Below are 24190 nucleotides of genomic sequence, written 5' to 3'. Positions count from 1 at the left end.
GAAAAATAAATTTAAGGGACCAGATCTGATAGAGTGCCTGATGAACTATGGATGGAGGTTCATAACATTGTATAGGAGACAGGGATCAAGACCATACTCATGGAACAGAAATGTGAAAAAGCAAAATGGCTGTCTGAGGAGGCCTTACAAATAGCTGTGAAAAGAAGAGGAGTGAAAAGCAAAGGAGAAAAGGAAAGATATAAGCATCTGAATGCAGAATTCATAGAATAGCAAGGAGAGATAAGAGGCCTTCCTCAGCTATCAATGCAAAGAAATAGAGGAAAACAACAAAATGGGAGAGAATAGAGATCTCTTCAAGAAAATTAGAGATACCAAGGGGACATTTTACGCAAAGATGGGCTCGATAAAGGACAGAAATGGTATGGACCTAACAGAAGCAGAAGATATTAAGATGAGGTGGCAAGAATACACAGGAGAACTGTACAAAAAGAGCTTCACGACCCAGATAATCACAATGGTGATAACCTAGAGCCAGACATTCTGGAATGTGAAGTCAAGTGGGCCTTAGGAAGCATCACTGAACAAAGCTAGTGGAGGTGATGGAATTCCAGTGGAGCTATCTCAAATCAAGAAAGATGATGCTGTGAAAGTGTTGCACTCCATATGCCAGCAAATTTGGAACACTCAGCAGTGGCCACAGGACTGGAAAAGGTCAGTTTTCATTCCAATCCCAAAGAAAGGCAATGCCAAAGAATGCTCAATCTACTGCACAATTGCATACGCTGGTAAAGTGATGCTCAAAATTCTCTAAGCTAAGCTTCAGCAATACATGAACCATGAACTTCCAGATGTTCAAGCTGGTTTTAGAAAAGGCAAAGGAACCAGAGATCAAATTGCCAACATCTGCTGGATCATCAAAAAAGCAAGAGAGTTCCAGAAAAACATCTATTTCTGCTTTATTGACTATGCCAAAGCTTTTTACTGTGTGGATCACAATAAACTGTGCAAAATTCTGAAAGAGACGGGAATACCAGACCACCTGACCTGCCTCTTGAGAAACCTATATGCAGGTCAGGAAGCAACAGTTAGAACTGGACATGGAACAACAGACTGGTTCCAAATAGGAAAAGGAGTACGTCAAGGCTGTATATTGCCACCCTGCTTATTTAACTTCTATGCAGAGTACATCATGAGAAACGCTGGGCTGGAAGAAGCACAAGCTGGAATCAAGATTGCCGGGAGAAATATCAATAACCTCAGATATGCAGATGACACCACCCTTATGGCAGAGGGTGAAGAGGAACTAAAAAGCCTCTTGATGAAAGTGAAAGAGGAGAGTGAAAAAGTTGGCTTCAAGCTCAACATTCAGAAAACGAAGATCATGGCATCTGGTCCCATCACTTCATGGGAAATAGATGGGGAAACAGTGGAAACAGTGTCAGACTTTATTTTGGGGGGCTCCCAAATCACTGCAGATGGTGACTGCAGCCATGAAATTAAAAGACGCTTACTCCTTGGAAGGAAAGTTATGACCAACCTATTACTTTGCCAACAAAGGTCTGTCTAGTCAAGGCTATGGTTTTCCAGTGGTCATGTATGGATGTGAAAGTTGGACTGTGAAGAAAGCTGAGCGCCGAAGAATTGATCCTTTTGAACTGTGGTGTTGGAGAAGTCTCTTGAGAGTCCCTTGGACTGCAAGGAGATCCAACCAGTCCATTCTAAAGGAGATCAGTTCTGGGTGTTCATTGGAAGATGCTGAAACTGAACCTCCAGTACTTTGGCTACCTCATGCAAAGATTTGACTCATTGGAAAAGACTCTGATGCTGGGAGGGATTGGGGGCAGGAGGAGAAGGGGATGACAGAGGATGAGATGGCTGGATGGCATCACTGACTCAACGGACATGAGTTTGCGTGAACTCTGGGGGTTGATGATGGACAGGGAGGCCTGGCATGCTGTGATTCATGGGGTCGCAAAGAGTTGGACACGACTGAGTAACTGAACTGAACTGAAGAGCATGAGGGCCTCAGTTTGAATGCCAGATCTACTGGTTACTTAGAATTCCCTTGCCTCAATCCCTTCATCTGTAGAATGGGGGCACCTGCTCATCAGGTTCAATGGGGGTGGGGCTTGCAGGGTAACATTAAACATCTCAGCAGGTTTCCCTGTCGGCTGGGTCTTGCCCTTGTCAGAGGAAGGACTAGAGTTTGAAACTAAATAAGGGAAGATGAAGGGCAAAAGGCTGCTGCAGCCTCAGCAAAGGTATAAACCCAGGTGAAGGAGGAACAGGTGGATCCAGCCTGGGGCTCTGGGCTGGGGGCTGCTGGGGGGTCGCTGACGGGGCTCTGAGCTGAGAAGGCTGGTCCAGAGGACACTCTGATACGTGGCTGTCCCGCTCCTGGTCCAACTGTCATCTTTATTAACTGCAAGCCTGAACATGACACCCCCAGGTTTAGAACAAGCCCTGTGAGCTGACTCCTGTCTTCCGCACTGCCTCGTCCCCTCTGTCTTCACCTTGCACTTGATGTTGCAGGGATACCTGCTCACCTGTGCTACCATCACCCCCTGCTATCCTAAGGCCCTGAGCTTGTCTGCCTGGCCAATTCCTCTCTGGGTTCAAAACCCAGGCCAGATGCCACCCCTATCCCAGGGGCCATCTCCAAATTTCCCTCCCTTGTGGAGTCAGGCAATTGGCCTGGGAGCCAGCAACCCTCCTCTGCTGCCTTCACCCTGCACTCCCAGTTGCACTTTACAGTTTCCTCCTCCCCAGACCGTGGTCTCCCCAAGGGCCAGCGCCCATCTCATCTAGTGGTTCCCTGTACCCGGGAGGGGCTCCTGCTTGCTTGCTGGGTGAAGAGTAGGGAATGACTGGGCTCCCCATGTCTGGTCTGTGGCTCCAGGTGAGGGCGTCATACTGGGGTTGGGGCTGATGCTGAGATGGGTCCTCAGTGGGTTCAGAGCAAGGACTGCATCACCTGTGCCAGGCTAGAGGCCGGAAGGAGGCCAGCCAGAGCCCCCAGGCCTGGGGTCCCAGACAGCAGAGGGAGGGCCTCTGCCTCTGACAGGGCTTACCTAGGCCCTGGGGAAGGGCAGGGCCAGGGTGTCACGGCCCACAGATGGCCCCCACACCTCTGCTTGTGTTAGTGCAGCTGTCTGAGTGTGGGGTTTGGCGGGTAGGGCCTTGCTCTCCTGCTGGGTCATTCTGTCTACTGCACACTAAGTCTCGGGGTCACAGACTCAAGGAGGCAGACGTGACATGGCAATGGCAGATGCTCCCTGACCACTAAGAACGTGAGATACTCGAGGATTTTATACGGCCCGGAAGGAAATCATCTTTCTATAGAGTCTGCTTTCCTCCCCATGAAGGCATCTTCTGGCCTCTGTGAGCAGAAATAGTGACGTGTGCCCATGGTTAGGACGAGGGAATTTTTTTTTCTTGGCTGCATCTTGCCTCTTGCAGGATCTTAGTTCCCCCACCAGGGGTTGAATCTGGGTCTCTGCAGTAAAAGTGCCAAGTCCTAACCACTAGAAAGTGAAGGTGTTCATTACTTAGTCCTGTTTGACTTGATTAGTTGTGTTTGACTCTTTGCGACTTCTTGGACTATAGCCTCTGCCCATGGAATTCTCCAGGCAATAATACTGGAGTAGGTTGCCATTCCTTTCTCCAGGGGATCTTCCTGACCCGGGGATCAAAGAACCCAAGTCTCCCGTTTTACAGGCAGATTCTTTACCACCTGAGCCAGATGACCTTGGAATTTTCTGGCATGATTTTGAACTGCAGGGCATTTCTGGATTCTGCTGTGGCCTCCTCTCCTGCTGAGTGACCCTCCTGTACGCTGAAGACTCAGCCCTGTCTCCCCAGACCTCAGATCTCTGGCTGCCTACCAGTCATCTCTACTTGGGTATCTTCAGGCTGCTGAAACTTGACAGGCCAAACACTCAATGCATCACCTCCCCCAGCTCGCCCCTGACCTTGGTCCGTGGACCTGTCTGTCTGTGCTTGCACTCAGGAAGCCCTGCCCATCCCCTCACCATCACCCTGTGAGAGCAGAAAGGAAACCTGAACATTATTTGAACCAACCTCCTGTTTTACAGATGAGAAAACCCTGAGGCCTGAGGGAGAGGACATGACCTGACTGGGGTCACAGGACAGAGTCAGGGGTAGAACCCAGGTCTCCCGGCCCCCAGCTCTGCTCAGCCCCGCACCCAGCCTTTCTGGTTAGGGTCACTGAGGCGCGTCCTGCAGTTCTCCCATCTGAGAGTGGGCATCTCTGTTCCGCTTACCCTGACGGGCTCCACACCCTCAGAGCGAGCCCAGGGCCCTGGCCTGGAGGTCAGGGCCTGCCATGCCGTCCCACGCCATGCCGTCTCACCCTAGCTCACACTTCTCTCTGGGAGGGCCATCTCTTCATCCCCACTGCTCATGACTGTCTCTCCTCAGCTTGTTATTCCAGGCAACCCATCCTTTGCCTGAAACATTTTAAAACATTGTAGAACATTCTTTGCATTCCAGAACATTCCAAGCAACCCATCCTTTGCCTGGAATGTTCTTCTTCCTTCTTTTTGGTCTGTCCAAGAAGCCTTCACTACTTTGGGCTCCCACCTAGCCATGTCTCTTCTCTGTTGTGTGTGAGCTTCTGGCTTTACATGTATGGTCTCTGACAATAGTCAAAGAGCTTCTGCACTCCCCTCGCCCACATCTTTCTAGCCCAGGGCTGGGCCATCGCTCAGTACCAAGCTGCCCCTGTATCCTGCCCACTCTGTGCTCTCCAGCGATCTGGAGCAGGGACCAAGGCCGAGGATGCCGGTTCTGCAATCCAGCGGCCGGGTGCCGGCCACTGTCGGTTGAGAATTTGCCAAGAGTGGCAGCACAAAGACCTCCTTTGGCCTGAAGAAGCCACTGGCCGTGCCCCTTCACCCCAGAGCTCGTGCCCCAACCCCTGTGCTCGGTCAGAGAGAACCCAAGCACCGGGGGCGGGAGAGCCAAGCTATCCATGGGACTGGAAGTCACAAAGAGCCTGCCCGTTCCTGCATGGCTGGGGCCAGTGCGGCTGCGCAGGGCTCGCACGCCGGGCAGCTCAGCTCGAAGTGAAAGGACACAACAGATTGGAAAGGAGATGCCGGCCAGTGTGCCATCCTGGAACAAAACACAGTCACTCTGGGGTTAGTTGGCAAGTCCAAACACAGCAGTGGGAAGCAAGCAGAGGTCTGTCCTCCCACTCTGAGCACAGTCCTGGCTCAGCGTCCGCCCCGGAGAGGCTGCAAGGCAAAATGAGCAGCGGCATTAATCTGCTGATGGGTGAGAGAAACAGGAGCGTTACCCTGGGCTGGCCCCCACGTCTGCTCTCCCTCACTAAGGCGCTAAAAGGTGGCCCCTGACTTCTTTGCAAGGGTATGAAGCAGACAAAGTAAAAAAAAAAAAAAAAAAAAAATCAACATAATGGAAAAAAAAAAGATGCTCATGCACCATTAAGACTCATTCAGGTAGAAATAGCCGGGGCAGAGGGTAGGAGGGGAGGGGAGCAAAGGCTGAGAGAGACCGTGTTTAGGACACACCTGGTCTGTGCTCAGAAGGGCTGGCTTAGGCTCAGTGTACAAGTATCGAGACATGCAGCATGAATGAGGCTTTGGCTACAGGTCAGTTCTCCCTGACTTGGGCTGTCGGAAGAGTGGCCTCGTGGGTGCCTCGTGCTCCTCAGTGGGGGACAGTCTGGTCGATGAGCTGTCCTAGCATTAATTCACTGTCGACAGCAGCGGTGATGGTGCTGGGGGCCTGTGCTGGCCCAGTGGGAGCAGTGTGCAGCAGTCCCTTAGAGTGGAGTCTGCAGTCCTCCTAACCTCAGCGAGGGCTCGCGAGCCACTGAGAACGCAGGACCCTCAAGGGTGGGGTGGAATGTTGCCCACTGCTGGCAGAGGCCCCCCACCCCAGGGACCAGCAAAGCTGTGTGGGATGGGCTGGGGACAGTGGCTGCTCTGAGGCTGTGTGTGAGAGGGCACTGGGAGGAGGAGGGGGAGGAGAGATGGCTACTGGCTCTGTGACAGGGAGTCACGCTTCAGGAACCTGTAAGAGAGGGGAGGAGAAAAGCGACACAAAAGCGTCCTACAAAGGAACAGACCCGACCACAGCTGGAAGGAAGGCAAACCTTTGAATCAGGTCCTTGAAATACAAGCTGCAGGAAGCTAGAACATTTTGGTGGACTTCAAACTCTCTGCCTTCAACAACAATTTTCAGGTCTGTAAACGCTTTCGCTCTGCGCTGCTGGTTCAATTCCTTCAACATTTCTGCAGAACAGAGAAGACAGACAGGGCCAGGTTCCCATTAAGAGTTTTTTTTTTTTTTTAATTAAAATTTTTTTTTCAAGAAGTAGAGAAATAGGAAAATACTTGATACTGTTTCTTGGCAAGACTGGCTCAAACACTGACAGTCAAAAGAAGTCACAAACAATGCGTAAACAAGCAGCAACTGGGAGGGGTTACATAATCAAAGGAATTTGGCTTTCAAAAGCGAAAAAAAAAAAAAAGTCCCCAACACAAAACAACAACAAAAGAAACCCAGAAACTAAAAAAAAACAAACCCAGACTTGAAAGACTGGGAGAAAAGTTTCCCATACCGACAATTGGAAACACAGAGAATACATCATCATAGACAACTGAAAACTGGGATTTAGCTACAGAACAAGTTCTCCAAATGCCAATGAGTGCCGATGTATCTGATACCAAGTAAAGCATGGCATTGTGATGTAAGATGGGCTGGATATGGTTCAAAGGAATAAAAACCACAAAACCTGCAAAAACAGCGTCCCTTACGTTAGATACTCACAGCCATGGCTGGGGCTAGCTTTTTGGGGAGGGGTCCCCAAGAAAGGAGGGGTGGAGTGGGGGCCTGATGAGCACCTCCTTTTCACACTTCCGGGACTGATGTGGGGGTTTGGGGGTGAGGGTGGGGAAGCAAGCCAGGGGCAACGATAGTTGATACCTCCTCCCACTTCCTGAGTCATCCTCTCAGGACCCCCTCCCCTCATCTGGGTCTTCAGCACAGGAGAGCCTGGCTTGCAGCCCCAGGAGGTTCCAAGAAGTGGCCTTCCAGCCTGATGCACACCTACCTTTGCCTGGTGTCTTGGCCACCTGGGGCCAGCACAGAAAGCGCCCCAGGTGCTTGGGCTCCGAACGTGGGCATGTCAGAAGCTTCTCCCAGACCCACTTCAAGGCTCAGAGGAGGGAAGGAGGAGAGCCTGACAACTATCCTGCTTAGTTTATACAAACACTCTCACTTGCAAAGTTAAAGCCTTCAGAGGAGCAACACTCCCACCAGCCTTGCCCAGCCTGCCTGCCCCCCTGACCCGATCTCCTCCTGGATAGAGCCTGCCTGTAGCTTTCCTGGTTGCTGGACATCAGAGGTCCAGATTCTTGGGCTAGAATGACCTGGACTATTCAGCAGCTGAATGGGAAAGGATGGTCTGCAGAACTGAGCCCCATGCTCTAAGTCCCCCACTGGAACCTCGAGCCCCATGGGTGGGTCTTTGTAGCACCCTGGCTGGTGTTCTGGAATTACCCTCCGGTGGGCCCTGCTCCAGCCTGACCACTCATCTCTGTCCTCCTGGGCCATCATCAACTGCCTGCCAAGATACCTGCCGAGCCCAGCTCCACTTCTGACACTCCTGTCTGTGGCCAAGGCCCTGTGCTTCCTGAGCCTCTGTTTCTATGTCTGTAAAATGGGGATGGAGGCTCCCTCTGTTCTAGTCCCAGAACTTGGTGAAGATCAGATGCTCACAATCAGAGATGGGCAAGAGTTTGTGGGCTTTGAGGTCAGCCAGACCCTTCGAGAGGACACACTGGGAACTCATGCGGTGGGCACTGAGGTGCTCGGGCAATGCCAAATCACTGTCCCTCACCAAACCAACATCACGCTGAGCTGGGGTCACTGCAGGGCACCTACAGGAGCGTGTGTGTATTGGGAAGGGCGTTCATTTGCTGGGGACTCTAGAGGCTCCCATGGGTGTGCTCCAACCTGGGGCAAGGGAAACCAGCAGGGCGCAAAGCCCCAGGTGGAGGGCAAGGGGGACACAGTGAGGTGGATGCAGGGGACAGACACAAGGCCTGGGGAGAGACAGAGATGTGATGGGAGGACAGGAGGGGGTCAGATCTCAAAACCCTGTGAGCCAGCTTAATGCTCTGGGCAAAAGGAAGTCAGTAGGGGTTCTGTGCAGGGGGGTGGCCAGGGTGGACTCCAACACTCATGGCAGAGGCAGGGTGCAGGGCAAGAAAGCACCCTGTGGAGAGAGAGCTGGGCTTCAGAGCCAAGACTAGGGGAGACCCTGAACTCTCTTATTGGTGTGTGATCTTGAGAAAGTTACCCAGACTCCCCAAAGCTTCCATGTCCCCGTCTGGTGAAGATTAATGGCACTATCCCATGGTCAGCTGTTAGCCCTGTGCTCAGCACATGCTAAACACTCAATGGTGGTAAGTTCGATGTTTTTGTTGATGGTGGTGATCACTCTGCAATCCAAGTGAGAAGTGACAAAGGCCTGAGCTGCAATGGTGACAGAAGGACTGGAAAAAAACACAAGTATTTCGGCCATGGGTACCCTGGCTCCAGTATTTTGGTCATCTGACACGAACAGACGACTCACTGGAAAAGTTCCTGATGCTGGGAAAGATCGAGGGCAGAAGAAGAAGGAGTCAGAGGATGAGATGGCTGGACAGCATCAGCGATGCAATGAACACAGACTTGGGCAAACTCCAGGAGATGAGGGACACGGAAGCCTGGCATGCTGCCGTCCATGGGGGTCTCAAAGAATCGGACATGACTGGGTGCCTGAACAACCACCACGGCTATCAGTTCTGCAGGAACCATAACGGGGTTGGGGGGCATGAAGACCACTTCCCGCTGCTGGGGGGACCTCGGGAAGGGAGAGGGTGATGAATTCAGCTGTGGGGATAAGGTTAGGGCCATGGGACACCTGGGGAGAGTTGGCAGTGGGGACCTGAATCACACAGCCTGCGGGGGTGGACCAGACTCAGGGAGAACCTGCAGGGTTGGGCTGGGTTAAGGCTGAACTGCTATGTTTGCATCTCACATTAGCTCCACAAAGGAGCCCCAGCTGAATTCATTCCCAAACTGTGAACCAGATGGATGATGTCACCTTTTGGAGTGAAATCCCATGGGGAGATGGGGTAGGGGGGTGTGGGGGGAGAAAGAGCTCTGGGGTGGAATTTCCGGTTCTTGTTCCAGCTTTGCCACTAATTGGCTGGTGACCCTGGGCCAGTTGCTCCAGCTTTTGGCACTCAGTTCCCCCAAGCACCGTGGGCACGTGCTCTGGTGGCTCCAGTGGTCACTGCATAGAGAGATGGATACGGCCCAGACGCCTGCTGAGTTAACTGCGCTCAGGCGACGGGGAGAATGCAGGGCTAGCTGCACGGAATGCCACGCCTCCTGGGCCCAAAGCATTCTGATTGTTTTGGAAAATTTTCCTTCAAACTAAGTTCCCAGGGATGATTTCATCTGCAGCCCCGGCCCCAGCAGCGATGCCTGCTCCCCAGGCTGGATCTGGGAGGTGCTTGGAGAGCCAGGTCCTTGGAACTGTGGGCGCTTCCTACCCTCGCTTTGTGGAAATCTGGTTTTAATAGCTGGGCAAGATTACTCAGTTTCAGGAGAATTTTTCAATTTATGAAAGGGATCACTAGGGGAGTCCTTCTCACAGCAGGGCCCCGAGTGCGTTGGAAGTATTGATCAGTCAGTACGTGCTTACTGCTGCTGGCTGAGTGCCCAGCTGAAGAGCGGGCATCTGGGGACATGGTGACTGAGGATCCACGGGAGGAAGCCAGCATGGGCTCTGGGCACAAGCTGCCCCCCTGCCCACCCTGTCTTGGTAAAGGAAACCCCTTCATGTCTGAGGGGCTTGGAGGCCTGTGAGTTCCTGGAGAAGCCTTCAGACCAGCCACATGGTGCCCAGCTTGGGTGGTCTGCAGGCCTCAGGGCAGAGCCTGCCATGGGGTATGTCTTCAAATTGGATTCTGAGGATGGCAAGCAGAATATGCCTCGACTTGTGAAGGAGGACAGGCCTTGACCTCAAGGTTCAGACTGGCATCAGGAAATTGTTTCCTGGTCTTCTTGGCTTTGAGTGGGGACCCCACGCCCTTGCTTTGACCACCCAAGTAGCTCCCCTGTGCCCTCCACCTTGCCCCTCCTTGGGAAACTCCCTCAGCTCAGACCACCCAGAAGAAAGCACAGGCCCACCCGTTCACTAGGCTTCTCCCTCACTCCTCTCTTCCCCTCCCACCCAGTCCTGCCTCTTTTACCACCCAGAAATCTCTGCACTGATTCACTTCTTGTCCCATTCACATCAGCGCCCTATTGGAGCTGCCATCCTCTCTTACCTGAGCCCCTGCAACAGCCTCCAAGTCTGTCTACTCTTTTCTGACCTGTTCCACCTCCAAGCCCCCTCCACACAGCAGTCTGACAATCAGCCTCTGCTTAAGTAAAATTTTCATGGCTTAACCGTGGGAGCCAGACCCTCTGTGATGTCTCCCTGGCCCACACCCAGCTCCTCCCCTCTCCATGAGCCCTTCACTCCCCACTGAAGCCTCAGTGAACTCCAGGCAGGTCCCCCTCCATTCTTTACTCATCTCTTTGCCTCTCTGCTCAGGTCTTTCTTCCTCCCTGCTTCTTTGGGCTAATCATCATTTTATCTTGCAATACCAGTTAAGGCATTATTTTTGTCCCAGGCCTCATTACCTCTTTCCCCTATTCCATCCAGATTTCTTGGCCCTCCACTGTCCTTGGCATCCTGTGCTTACTTCTTTAGAGCACAGTATGTGTTGTAATTATTTATTTACTTGGATGTCTCCTGCACAGGATTGTATCTTATCTTCAACACTTAGCACACGGCCTGACATATGTGTACAGCCAGTGTGCTAGACTGCAAAAATTCTTTGCAGCCCCTTCCATCAAAGGGTAGAGTTATTTGCCCCACCCTTTGAATCTTGACTGGACTTGTGACTTGTTTCAGACCCGAAAACTTGGTTGAAAGGACACTCTGTGAGGGTGAGCCACAGCCTCAAGGGGCTTTGCTTATGTTTTTTGGGAATTCACGCCCCCACCACCATTTGGTCACTCCTGGGCTACTTTTATTGGAGGATGAGAGAATGCGTGCAGCAGAGGTGAGCCCTCGCAGATGAGCCATTTAGACCAGCCAGCCCCTGTCAAGATCAGCTGAGTCTGACCCAGGACACCTGAGCCCAACCCAAACAGCGCTGTGCTTATTGTGCTTAGTCGATCGGTCATGTCTGACCCTTTGCAACTCCATGGACTGCAGCCCACCTGGCTCCTCTGTCCATGGGGATTCTCCAGGCAAGAATACTGGAGTGGGTTGTCCTGCCCTCCTCCCAGGGATCAAATCCAGGTTTCCCGAATTGCAGGTGAATTCTTTACTGTCTGAGCCACCAGGGAAGTGGTTGTTGTTTTAAGCCACTAAATCTTAGAATTATTTGTTATGCAGCAACACACCTAACTGATATGGAGGCATGAATAGATGATGAACTCAAATGCTCAGAGAACTTCCTTTGTGTCCGTTTCTCCTTTGCTGGTTCAGTGTGAAGTTCATTCTTTCCACTGTTGCTGTAAAATTACCATCTTAACCATTTTTAAGTTCAGCCGTGTTAAATACATTTTATTACTCTACATTCTACGCTTACTGTTATATATTATACATTTTACTGCTGTGCAAGTTTTATCCCGCTAAACTGAAATTCTGTACCCCTTAAACAACAACTTCCTGTTCTGCTCTTTCCACATCCTTCTGTCTCTACAAACTTGACTATCGTAGGTATCTCCTATAAATGGAATCGTGCAGTATCTGTCTTTTTGTGGCTGACTTATTTCACTTAGCACAGTGTCCTCAGAGCTCATCCATGTTGTGGCATGTGTGAAAATGTCCTTCCTTTCTATGGGAAGAACAGAGAGTCTTCTTTTCTTCCTTTTAAGTTTTTTTTTTTTTTTTTTGACTGTACCTCTTGGCCTGTGGGATCTTAGTTCCCTAACTAGGTATTGAATCATTGTATGAACTGACCACCTTTTGCTTATCCATCCATCTGTCAATGGACCTCTGCGTTGCTCCTTTCTTTGAACTGCTGTGAAAAGTACTACTGTGAGGCTAATTCTTTTTTTTTTTTTTTTTGGAAACCAAGCATTTATTTATTTTTAAACTTAAAAAAATAATTAATTTAAGATACCTAGTCACAGACATCTCTAAATTCCTTGTCTCAAACTTCATTTAACTTGATTAGGGTAACCCAGCTCTATGAATCCAGCAGCCAGTGGCATCAGAGAGAAAGGAGACTGCAGACCCTGGGAAGGGTCTGCCTGGAGCTGGAGGCTTTGCTTGTTTGTGTGTGTTTTTTGTAACGGAGGGAGCTTTATTTATTTCTTTAATTTATATGTCGCACTGCACGACTTGTGGGATCTTAGTTCCCTGACCAAGGATTGAACTCAGGCCGTCAGCAGTGAGAGCTTGGAGTCCTAGCCACTGAATCACCAGGGAATTCCCTGGATGCTTTGCTTAGAGGAGAGTGAAGCCACAAACAGAACCAAGACTGGAGATGAAGTTGCAGCCAAACTTCTGCATATTTTTCACCAAACGACACAAGTTATTTGTCAGAGACGAATGGGCTCGTTCCAGCTGGACTGGAAGGGCTGTCTGAGGTGGCAATAAGGAGGAAGAGATGTCAAATATTAAAAGGCAACGAATTTCAGTGGCTTTGCAGCAGAGAAGTCCATTAACTCAGAGCCCCGAGAAAGGTTGTGAAGCCAAATAATTTTTTTCAGAGCTCAAGTAAGAACCCAGCTAGGTGATAAATACACCCAATCCCATTGGTCTTTATGACACGTATTTGATAAAGGATCTGAAACAATTATAAACTCAGAGCAGTTGTGAAATATACTGAGAAAGCCCAGCAAAGGCTGTGTCACACACACCCAGCGGATAATTTATTCAGGAGCAGGAGCCCGACAAATGTTGACACCGTGGGGACAAATGGTGGCTTTACACAAACACAGCCTCCTGCTGCTTCTTTCACAGGCAGTCAGGGAGTGGCTGGGCTGCCAAGCGGGGCACTGCTCTTTCACTTCCTCCCTCCCCCACCATCACATATACACATCTCCGCCTTCTTTTACAAAGAAGAACTGGGCTCAGAATCAGTCTTGAGAGCCAGCTGGGCTTCAGCTTCCTGGTAAGATGGAATAAAACCTGTGGACTGCACGCCCAGCCTGAGTCGGAAGGATAGGCCTTCTCCTGGGGAGTCACGCCATCTTAGCCCCACCATCCCGAGGGCAACCCCTCCCAGGAAACGGGGTTCTCTAGAGAAGGCTTCCTGCCTGACTCACTGTTTTAGCCAGGTTGTCTGGTTGTCCAAATGGAAATTCCTGCCATTTACCTGAAAGGGAACAAAAGCCCTAAGAGCAGTCACCACCTCCCAGCAGCCTGCCTTTTCCAAGTTGTCTAACCCTGGGTGACAGACCTATTTCTCAAGCAGTGACAAAGGCACCCAAGGTCCTTTCTGTCCCTATAGCCCCTGCCCCAAGGCTGCGCACCAGTGGGTGTTGATTAAGCCTTTACTGGGCAGAATGAAGGTTACCTTCCTGTTGGAACATCCTCATGGCCTCTAAGAAGGTGTAAAAATCATCAAAACTTTTCCCCTTAAAATTTCCGGAAGCCCTCCTAAAGCTGACAGGGACATCCCCTTCTCTTCCTCTGTCTCTCAGATTCGAGGACTGACCAGAGGCAGCTGCCAGCCTGGCTGTGGGGGAAGCATGACTGGGAGACTTAGGTCAAGCCACAGAATCACCACTGCCCTGTGACCTTGAGGAAGGGCTCTTTCCTCATCTAGAGACCCACCTAGGCAAGGAATGCCTGATCCCTCATTGTAAACTCCTCCCAGTGACTCCCAGAGCCTTCTAGGACCTGTTCTTAATCTTTGTTTATAGCAGCACTCTCTTTTATTTATGTTCCCCACAGCCCTCAGCTCTCTCTCTGAATTCATACCCACTATGTCCTGTTCCTTCATTTTGGTTGTTTCTTTCTGCCCCTTTGGCCAAGTGTCCCCCAACACTTGTTTTCTTAAGGTTTCATCCACCCCTTAAGCCTCAGCTTAACTTCCTTTCCTTAAGAATTCTAACCCAGTTCTCTGATAACAGACCTCTCCAGGAGACTTTATTGGTGACTCAATTGCAGTAGAGATTCCTGGCTGCCTAATTCCAGAGGAATGTCTGCCTGTCTGTCTACTTTCTAGGGTGTGATCTCCCAGAGTGCTTGTTTCTCTGCAGCCCCTATACCCCCTGAACATTTGACACCACGTTTTGCACGAAAAGTTCCTTTCTGATTGGAATTCAGGGCATGTTATAGACCAGATGCAGACATGTTCTGGGTGGTAAGAATAGCTTCCCCAAAACATGATCCAAAAGAACCATTTGAAATGTCACATTTCTGTGGAATCAAAGGGAAAGAATGTGAAAACCAAGCCCCTTCTAACTTCAGGAGACATGAGTGTTAATAATAATGGTGATGACCCCACAGTTTGTATGGCATCTCTGGCTGCACAAGCATGACTGCACTCACTAGTTCCTCCTCAGGGAAGGGTTATTTTTTCTGTCCAGCTCCTATGGCTTTGAAGAGCCTTAAAGGCTCTCCTGGGAAACACTGGACTAGCCTACCAGCTCTGTTGAGCACAGGTGCAGCCTGGAATCCTCAGAACAGGGGCTTTCACACACAGTGGTCAGAGAGAGGAGTCCCCTCTCAACATTCCAGGGTCCCATCTGCCCACATGTAGGCCAATAACTTCACTAACTGCTCTGGCCTGAGACCTGGGGGTAAGAGTCAAAGGGAATGGCATTTTGTTTGGGGAGGGATGAAGGAAGGCAGGGTGGGGAGCAGAGTGTTAGAATCCCAGCACGAGCTTGAGGAGACTTGCCAGAAGGCTGCAGAAGTGGGGGCAGAGCTTTGGCTGAGCAGGGAAGGCCACTGGGCAAACCCTGAGGCTGCATTTGGAGGAAGGTGCTTGGTTAGGTTGACACTGGCAGCTGTTAATTCTTCTTGTCCTGCTAAAGAAGGTTCTACCTGGCTCCTTCCCCTGCTTCAAGGAAGCCAAGGGGGCGATGGGAATACTCTGAGCAGGAGAGGATGAAAAGGTCATGGAAGGAGGGAGGAGTCAGAGAGACCTTGGATGGAGGCCAGGGCTTAGGAGGGTTGGGTGAGAAATGAGGTCAAGAGCAGAGTGCAGAGAGCTCGGCCGGGAGCTGGAGCAGGGACGGCCGATGTGCAGTGAATTAAGATCCATGTGAGTCAAGTCAGGATGCTGAAAGTGGGGTTCCCAAGGGCCTGGTGGGAGCCCAAGGCAGATGATCTGAGAGCAGCCAGGGGTCAGGGGTTTTGGAGGGAAGGTGGCCCCCTCAAGGAGCTAGAACTTAGTTAGAATTCCCTTAGGGATGTGGGCACTGGGAGGAGCCTTGGTCCTTGGGACTAGGGGAGGACAAGACTGGGTCTGGCAGCAGGGACACAGTTGAAACAGATGTCTGGGGCTGGGGCTGGGGAACACTCTCCTCTCTCTGTACTCTTATAGTTCTCTGTGTCCCTGTGAGCTGGGTTCTGCCTATAGTGTATTTAGAGACAGCTTCTTTTCCATCAGAGAGTAGATTCCTGGAAGGTGGGGGTGGGTCTCGGCTACAGAAACTAGAGTCAAGAGGCCAGGACAGATAGGGACCAAGTGAACGAACCAAGTTCAGCACCTTGGAGAGCTCCAAGTGCCCGGGGGTGCAGGCAGTAGTGGGCAGGGCTTTAGAGAGGTTAGGGGCACCCTGGAGCGGGAGACTGGGTCCACAGTTGAATGAGGCTGAGACATGGATGTCCCTTTTGGAGGCAGACTCTGGGAACTTCAGATACCTTGTGTCTTTTTGGCTTACTTATTTATCCATTAAACAGGTGTTTGTCTCCCATGGGGTGGTCACTTGGTGGGGTCCCCAGGACATATGTGAATGCACATGTTTGCAGAGCTGGGGAGCTCACTGTAACAGGGGACACACTAAATAACTTTAATGCTGGGTGAGAAGGCTTAGAGGGGAAAGCACTGGGCAGGGGACACATAGGAGGGGGCTGACTCTGCTCCGTGGAGAGCAGAAAGGCTTCCATGGGGCCGGTGATGGTGAAGGAGCTGACCAGGTGGGCTGCAGGGGCAAGGTGTGAACCACAGGGATATGTATGTGTGTGTTTAAGTGTGTTAAGTATGTGGACATGAATGTATGGTGTGTGTGAGCATATGATGTGTGTATGAGCATGCCTGCTGTGTACGAACATATGTGTGTGTGTGAATGTGTATGTTTGAGTATGCAGTGTGAGAAGCAGGCAGGCCTGTACCAGGCTGTGAAAGAAATAAAGCCTCCCCAGGTCTTTATCCCAGAGAAGTCTGGATGCCATGGTGGGTTTTACGAGAGGGAATGAGAGCATCAGCCTTGTCTCCTACACTTAAAAAGGCTGCTCAGACTCAACCAGGAGGGGTCTTGCCCCTCACCTTTGGGCCCACCTACTTCACAATGTACCCGCCCCTGTCACCCCTGGCCTTTTGCCCACCAGCAGCCTTTCCCTTCTTCCTGACAGCCACTCTGCTCTTCCAGCACTTTCTGATGCCCTTCCCCTGAATTTCCCCAGGCACATAGTCAACTGGCCAAAGCACATTGGTCAGGTACCTTCAAGGTGCAGGGTACTAGGCTGAGGGCCAGGCTCAGGGGTGGGAGCTGCAGTAGCTGAGCGGGTGAGGCAGTGGCTGAGCCAGACTATCCCTGTCTTGGGGGAGAGTGCGACTCAGTGGGGACACAAGGCACCCATGGTGAGGAGCTGGAGAAGAGCTCCATACACACAGCCGTGGTGCTGAAGGCTTACTGAGGAGGGAGAGCTGGGCGCCCCCAGGACGACCAGACAGAGCAGGGCGTGGTGGGTGATGGCTGGCTATGTCATTGTGGAGAACCAAAGGCACACGAGGAGGGGTATTACTCTTAACCTGCTAGCTCACAGTCTAACACACATTTACAGAGAACCTACTATGTGCCAGACCCTGGACTATGAAGATGAAACAAGTTTCCATTGCCAAGGATAGGGGTGGGAGACGTTGCAGTGGACATATGTCAGTTTGGTTGCTTGGCATTGGAGCCCCCTTTCTACTGGGGAGAGCCCCACCCTGGGTGGGGAACTGGACCTTGTCCCCGTGGGAGTGGAGTGGAGGTGGGTGCCTGGCAGCTGGCATGTCACCATGAGTCCTGGGCTCGGCCGGTCTGAGGCTCGTGCCCTGGACTTGGCGGTTCCAAAGAGGCATGTAGGGCCTGCCAGCCATGACTATAGTGGTGGTGACTGTTTGGGCTGGTGGGTCAGGGGCATTTGAGCACCGGGGGTAGGCGAGATGATGCCAGTGCAGAGTTCCAAGCAGAGTGGCGGGATGACTGCTCAGCCTTGAATGAATCCCTGCTCTGCTGAACTCCATCAGAGCTGCAGTCTGTGGCTGGTGTCCCAGGACCCCAGGTGGGACAGACATGAATGCATCTGTGTTACACTGTGTGGTGAATGCTCCTTCCGCTGAGCTCCCCGGGGTGTGTGGGGAGCATGGGGTACCAGCGGGGAGGGGATCTGTCTGTGCAGGGGCCTGGAGCCCTGTATTAGTGCATGCAGGGGCAGCTGGCAGTCAAGTAGGGCTGGAGCAGGGGTTGGGGACAGGCAGGATGGAGGCTGGAGCGCAGTGCAGCCACAGTTCCCATGACAGGCTTGATAAATTGTGCTTAGAACCTGTAGACTGTGGGCCTGGGAGGGAAATTTCAAAAAGTGACCCCAGTCACCTGGGGCACAGAGGGTTGAGATGGAAGGGGACAAATGACTGGAGACCCTGCCCCGAGGTGTGCTGCTGTGGGTAAGTGGAGGGTGAGGCCTGGCCTAGAGCCTGGAGGACGGTGGAGAGGCCCTGAGGTCTGCAGTGGAAGCAGAATCACAGGACTTGGAGAGTCCATGGCGGGCTGGGGCCCAGGAGAGGGTTTCTGAGTACAGGCCCTGCCTTTGGTGCTCTACGGTCCCCTGCCTCCGGGCGAGGCCTGGGACATGACATTCAGAAACCAGGGGCTGGCTGCTGCTTCCGTTCCTTCTGCATCGTTAGATCAACCCCTCAAACAGTGGGTCCCCGGGCCTTGCCTCTGGGGCTCCAAGGACAGAGACCCTCTTCTGAGGAGAAGCCACCAGCCTGTGCTCTCTTCTGGGCTCTGCTACCATTTTACAGCTTCCTGATTTACCATTCATTATTTTAGGGGCAATCTCTGAATACCTGTGAAAACCTAGAGCAGGGCCATGCCAGAGAATTTGAATAAAAAGATGTCAATACTGAACATGCCCCCAAATAGATATGAACTCAGAGCTCAACTAAGGCACCCGGGGAGCTGATGGCAGCAGCCACCACACCCTCCAACACAGCTCAGCCTCCAGCAAAGAAGATGCGACTCCAGGTGCCAGGTCTGAAAAATGCACTACCATGCATGCCCGATTTCCTCTACTGGGGCAAAAGTGAGGAGTTCTCTCGACTCAGTGGGCAGCCCAGGGCAGGAGGGTCTACAAGGAGCCCTGCTTCCCTGCTTCACTGCCCTGGACTCTCAGAAGGGCCTCGCCTCTTCACCTTGACCGGCCACCATGACTGGCCACCATGATGGCCCCATCCTCTTTTACCCAGAGACCCCGCTGACCTGCCTTCCACCAGGCTCCAGGGAAGCCTGGGTGAGACAGCTTTTAGTGTGGGTGAGCAAAGGGGCTGGCGGGAGGGTGGAGAGGAGAGTGAGGGGGCCCTAGAGCTTCTGCACTCAACACTGCAGACCCTAGGGGAGGGCATGATTTGCAAACAGAAGAGTGGACCTGAGTGAGGAAATGAGATCTCAAATAAGGAATGTAGAGCCCAACAACCAGACAACAGTCCCAAGGCCTACATTATCATGTGTGGGGACATCCCAGAGAACCTCACTCTTCTGTAAGCTTCCTGGAGGCGATTCTTCAGGAAGGTCCAGCCAGCTTGGGCTTTGGGATAGTCGGCCACCTGCCCGAGGAAGGGACAGGATGGCACAGAGAAGGGGTGGGAGGAGGTACTGGGGAGCACGGGGCACCGGTCAGGAGAAAGGGACAGACAGCCCTCCCTCACATGCTTTAGCAAAAGCCAGTATTTCCCAAGAATTCTGAAAGCCACAGTCCCAGCAAATAAATCAATAGTTTAAAAGGATTTGTGAGAATTAGTGAACCGGAGCTGGGAGCACAATCAGTTCAGTTACCCAGGTAAAGAAGGAAATGAAACGGAAACCCCAGATGCCAGGGGCTAATGACAGCTCAGAGCTCTGTAAATCACATCACAGGAGAAGAGAATTCACAGCCATGGAAGACTTGGGGCGAGGAGGCAGGGGAGGAGTGAGTGCACACGTGTGTGTGTGTGTGTGTGTAGGGGGATGGGGACCCCTCTCTGCCCCAAGTGTGTCCTGTACAATTTTGTTGCAGGGGTGTCCCTCTGTGGCCATCTGCCCCTGGGTCTCCATCTGTGCTCACCCATCCCGAGGGCCTGGCCAGGGTCAGGTCTGGGGCAACACCTCAAGCCTGTCATCTCAGGGGAGGTGAAAGCCTAAGCCATAGTTCAGCTTCTCCTATTGCAAATGGTCTTTAATTGCCACCATCATTCTAGGAAAATTAGGAAATAAACCTAAAAGCAGAAAGTGGGGCAGTGCCCTCCAGGTGAGCAGGTGCCAGTTGCAGGGCCAGAGGGTCAGGTCTGCCTTAGGGTGCCTGAGCTAGCCCAGGTGTCACACCTGGGAGGCACCATGGCCACTGGGGAGGAGAGAGCTCCCGGTCCTGCCTCAGGTGGGCCCACTCTTGGTGCCCTGTCTACCAGCCATGTGTCCTGCACACCTGTCCCTCACACTGGCTGGCGGGGTCCTGGGTGCACCCCAGCCCAGAGGGTCCCCAGAAGGGTCTCCAGATGGGCCCTCCTGACACCTGCTTTGACCCCACTTCCTTCTTGCTAGCTCAGGCTTCTCCCTTGCCAGTCCCTCCCTCTTCGGTAGTGATCTTCATCCACTGAAGTCTTTCTCTGGTTAGACTGTGAGCTCTGGTCGGGTAGAGATGCCGCCTTTCATTCCCTGACTTCCCAGGGCCTGAAGTAGCTTCTGGAACCCACAGGACAACTTCCTGGGGCTGCTTCAGGCCTGACGGCCAAGACCCTATTGCAAGAAGGACAGGCCTGTCTCGGCATGCATGCGGGCCATGCTCCTTGACCTTCTGGGTGGATTTCCCTGACATGGGACGTTTCGCACCATTGTCGTTGTCTCAATGGAGCTGCTGGCTTTATTTTATTTTATTTTTTCATCAGGTATTTTATTTATTTTTAAAATTTATTTGTTTTAATTAGAGGCTAATTACTTTACAATATTGTAGTGGTTTTTGCCATGCATTGACACGAATCCGCCATGGGTTTACATGTGTTCCCCATCCTGAAACCCCCTCCCACCTCCCTCCCCATTCCATCCCTCAGGGTCATCCCAGTGCACCAGCCCTGAGCACTCTATCTCATGCATCGAACCTGGACTGGCGATCTATTTCACATATGATAATATACAGGTTTCAATGCTATTCTCTCAAATCATCCCACCCTTGCCTTCTCCCACAGATTCCAAAAGACTGTTCTAGACATCTGTGTCTCTTTTGCTGTCTCGAATATAGGGTTATTGTTACCATCTTTCTAAATTCCATATATATGCGTTAGTATACCGTATTGGTTTTTTTTTTTTTTTCTGACTTACTTCACTCTGTATAATAGGTTCCAGTTTCATCTACCTCATTAGAACTGATTCAAATGTATTCTTTTTAATGGCTGAGTAATACTCCTTTGTGCATATGTACCACAGCTTTCTTATCCATTCATCTGCTGATGGACATCTAGGTTGCTTCCATGTCCTGGCTATTATAAACAGTGCTGCGGTGAACATTGGGGTACACGTGTCTCTTTCAATTCTGGTTTCCTTGGTGTGTATGCCCAGCAGTGGGATTGCTGGGTCATATGGGAGCTGCCAACTTTAATGATACCCTTCTCTGCCCAGTCACTTCCCCACAGGTATTAGCCTGACAGTCTATTTTTCTTGAGAAGTGGAACCTAATAGACTCTATAATAAAGCCAGAGTACTGTTTTTACAAACTCTTATTGGAAGTAATTACCCAGGAGGAGGGCTTCCCTAGTGGCTCAGTGGTAAAGAATTTGCCTGCCAATGTAGGAGATGTGGGTTGGATCCCTGGTTTGGAAAGATCCCCTGGAGAAGGAAGTGGAAAGCCACTCCAGTATTCTTGCCTGGGAAATCCCATGGACAGAGGCGCCTGGTGGGCTACAGTCCATGGGGTTGCAAAAGAGTTGGACATGACTTAGCAACTAAACAACAGCCCAAGAGAAACTGTCCTGCTCCGGTCGGGGCTGGGCCAGTGTCTGGGCTACAGCCTTGGGTTCTGGTGTCCCCCTGCTCTGGGTGGGCTGGATGCCACGGGTAGGCATGCCGGGCGCCTGCCACTATGCTCAGAGGCTGACTAGGGGTCGGCATGTGGGGCAGCTCCACCCCCTGCATGGCTCAAAGGTTGAGAAGCCCCAGCCCAGTCTCCCCTAGAGGCCGAGTACAGGAGAAGTCAGCCTATGGGAATGGAGTGTCACTCTGTGCAGGTGGGGAGGAAACTAAGGGGACCCCACCATCCTACTTTCTGCCCTCATGAGCCTTCCTGCCACGAGGCGCCACTGTACACTCACTGGGGGAGATGATGGCTGTGATGGGACATGAAAGGCATGGTGTGGATGTGGAGGGGCAGCTCCCATCCCTCTCTGGACGGGCCAGCCCTTCCCTTCATCTGGGATGCCCTCCCCTTCATCCTGCAGAACTCGTCAACCTGTCCCATGAGACCAAGTTCAAATTCCACCTCCCATCCCACTGCACCTGGCTCACCACAGAGCCAAAGTTATTTCCTTATCTCTTAGGCCCTTGGACTGTGTGTCCACAGACAGGATCCTGGTGTGGGGAGTCAAGAGGGGCAGGGAGGGTGTTTGCTGATGGCTTTGACCAAAAGCGGAAGGAAAGAAAGGAGAATCCTCTGAAATTCGAAGATGTTGAGACTGCAGCCTGGCCACATGAGGGTTCCTGACCTGGAGGGCTCCCCAGCTGTGACACCAAGTCTGATGGACAGTCCTCCTTGGCTCCAGCCACAGCCTCCAGTCTGGGCCCAGGGATGACGCTGGGCCTGCCCTGGGAGCCACCTTAGCCATCTGTAGGTCTGGAGCTTCTATAACTCTCCTGTGATGGTGTGGGCCAGCTCCCTCTTGGGGTGAGTGTTGCCTTGGGTGTGTGGGGGTGAGAGGGACTCCATGGAATAAGAAGGTCTGGGTGGGTAGCTACAGCTCCAACCCCAGGGGGAAGCATCCTGGGGCAGCCTGGGAGGAAGGCTTTCCCCAGCACAGCTGATTTGGACTTGGGAAGGTCTGTGAGTCAAGCCACAGAGTTCTCTGAGGCCCTGGGAGTGACCTCACGTGTCCAGGAGAGGAGTGAGCTGGCTGCCACCAGAAGCTGCTCTCTCAGCTCCCACATGCTTCCTGGAGGCTCTGAAACCAACTCTTCCCTCCTTCCTCGGCCTCTGCAGGCCAAGGTACAGCCATGCCTGTCCTCTGTGAGCAAGATCTACATTGTCCACTCCGAGCAGCATCTGCTAACATGGAACGTCTACACAGCAGGAGGAGACAGGAGCTTCCATCTCTGGTAGGTGCTGGGGAGGAGAATGCAATGGTCTTTGATCAGTGCTCAGAAAAGCTCTCACTGCTCAGAAGAGCTCTCAAAAGCAGAGCCTGGATCTGACTTGTTTCTGTACCCCTGTACCTGGCACAGTTCCTGGCCTGGAGCAAATTTCAGGTAAACGTTTGAATGAGTGACGGTGGGAATGAATGAATGGTTACTGGACTGGAGAAGGCGTCTTGGAACAGGAGGCGCTGAGTGGGTCTTGAATGGATTGGATTTGAGCCAACCAATCCTGAGAGTCCTTCCTTGGAGGAAGGGCTGCCCCCATAGTGTGTGCAGGGCATAAGCAAAGGCAGAAAATCATGTGGAGGGAGCAAAGATCCCATGGAGGCTGCGGGCCAGTTGGACAGGAGAGTGAGAAGCTACAGAACCCCAGGAACAACCATCCCGAGTACAGTTGGTGTTGCCAGATCGCCAGCATTCTTCTTCTCCAGGGAGCACCCACCAGGGAAAGAGAAAGCCTGCCATCCCCAGCACTTGGCTCTCTCCCAGCCTGGAGAGAGGAACAGAGGGAGGCCAGCTGGGCTGCACGGGCTCACTTGGGAACACACTGTCTCCCTTGCAAGCACCCAATCCCCAGGCGTCTGGGCAGTGATGGGACCACCAGGCTGGAAGTCATCTCGGACAACAAAGGACTTCAGCCAGAAGAGACCCCCACCCACCCTGGAGCACTCGATACTCCTAGGGGCTGATCGGAGGCCCAGGTGGAGTCCAGGGTGATCTTGGTGGCGGGGCCAGGAGGAGCAGCCCACTCCCCAGATGCTCTGCTTTTGCAGTGATGATATTGCACCGAGATGGTGATGAAGGCCATGGTGACCGTCTACTGAGAGCCCGTGTGTGCTGACATGGCCCTTCACACACTTCACTGCTCTTGAGTGTCTTGAATGTCTTATGTGAGCTGAGTGCCCAGTGTCTCCAACTGGAGGCTGAGACTGATTTGATCTGACCTGGGGCTGCCCTGCCTAAGACATCAGTTCTCAAACTTGTTCTGTGCCTCAAACTCATCTGGAAGCTTAAAAAAAAATATTGATTCCCTGGGCCCCAACCCCAAAGTTTCTATTCAGTAGTATGGGGGTGGGGTGAGGTGGGTGGTGATCTAGGCACTAGGATTTTAAGCTGCTCCCCAGGAAATTTTAACGTGCAACAAAGTTTGAGAACCTCTGGTCTCCAGCCCCAGTGCTGTTGTTGTTTTTGGCTTTTTGTTCCCACTCCTGAAATGTCCAGATCTGTGCTCAGAGCTCAAAGAAATTCAGTGAAAAAAAAATATAATTAAGGAACGACAGTTCTAAGAGCCAGCAATTTATGCAAATGAATGCAAATAAACACACACTTCCATACATATGTTTATGCAAATATTCTCGTGGTC

General features: G+C 52.0%; 1 protein-coding gene across 2 annotated transcripts in view; it reads right to left on the bottom strand.

The window, feature by feature from the left end:
* Positions 1–24190, bottom strand: part of KLHL29 (kelch like family member 29) — a 331664-nt gene that overhangs the window by 20767 nt on the left and 286707 nt on the right. For both annotated transcript variants that reach the window (XM_042245841.2, XM_060411894.1), the window contains one exon: positions 6104–6242. In XM_042245841.2, the coding sequence (XP_042101775.1) occupies positions 6104–6242 (139 nt within the window). The remainder of the gene's footprint in view (positions 1–6103; positions 6243–24190) is intronic.

This window comes from Ovis aries, chromosome 3 (assembly GCF_016772045.2).
Source record: "Ovis aries strain OAR_USU_Benz2616 breed Rambouillet chromosome 3, ARS-UI_Ramb_v3.0, whole genome shotgun sequence".
In the NCBI taxonomy this organism is placed as follows: Eukaryota; Metazoa; Chordata; class Mammalia; order Artiodactyla; family Bovidae; genus Ovis; species Ovis aries.
Note: the sequence above shows the minus strand (reverse complement) of the source record. Positions and strands in the feature narration are given on the sequence as shown.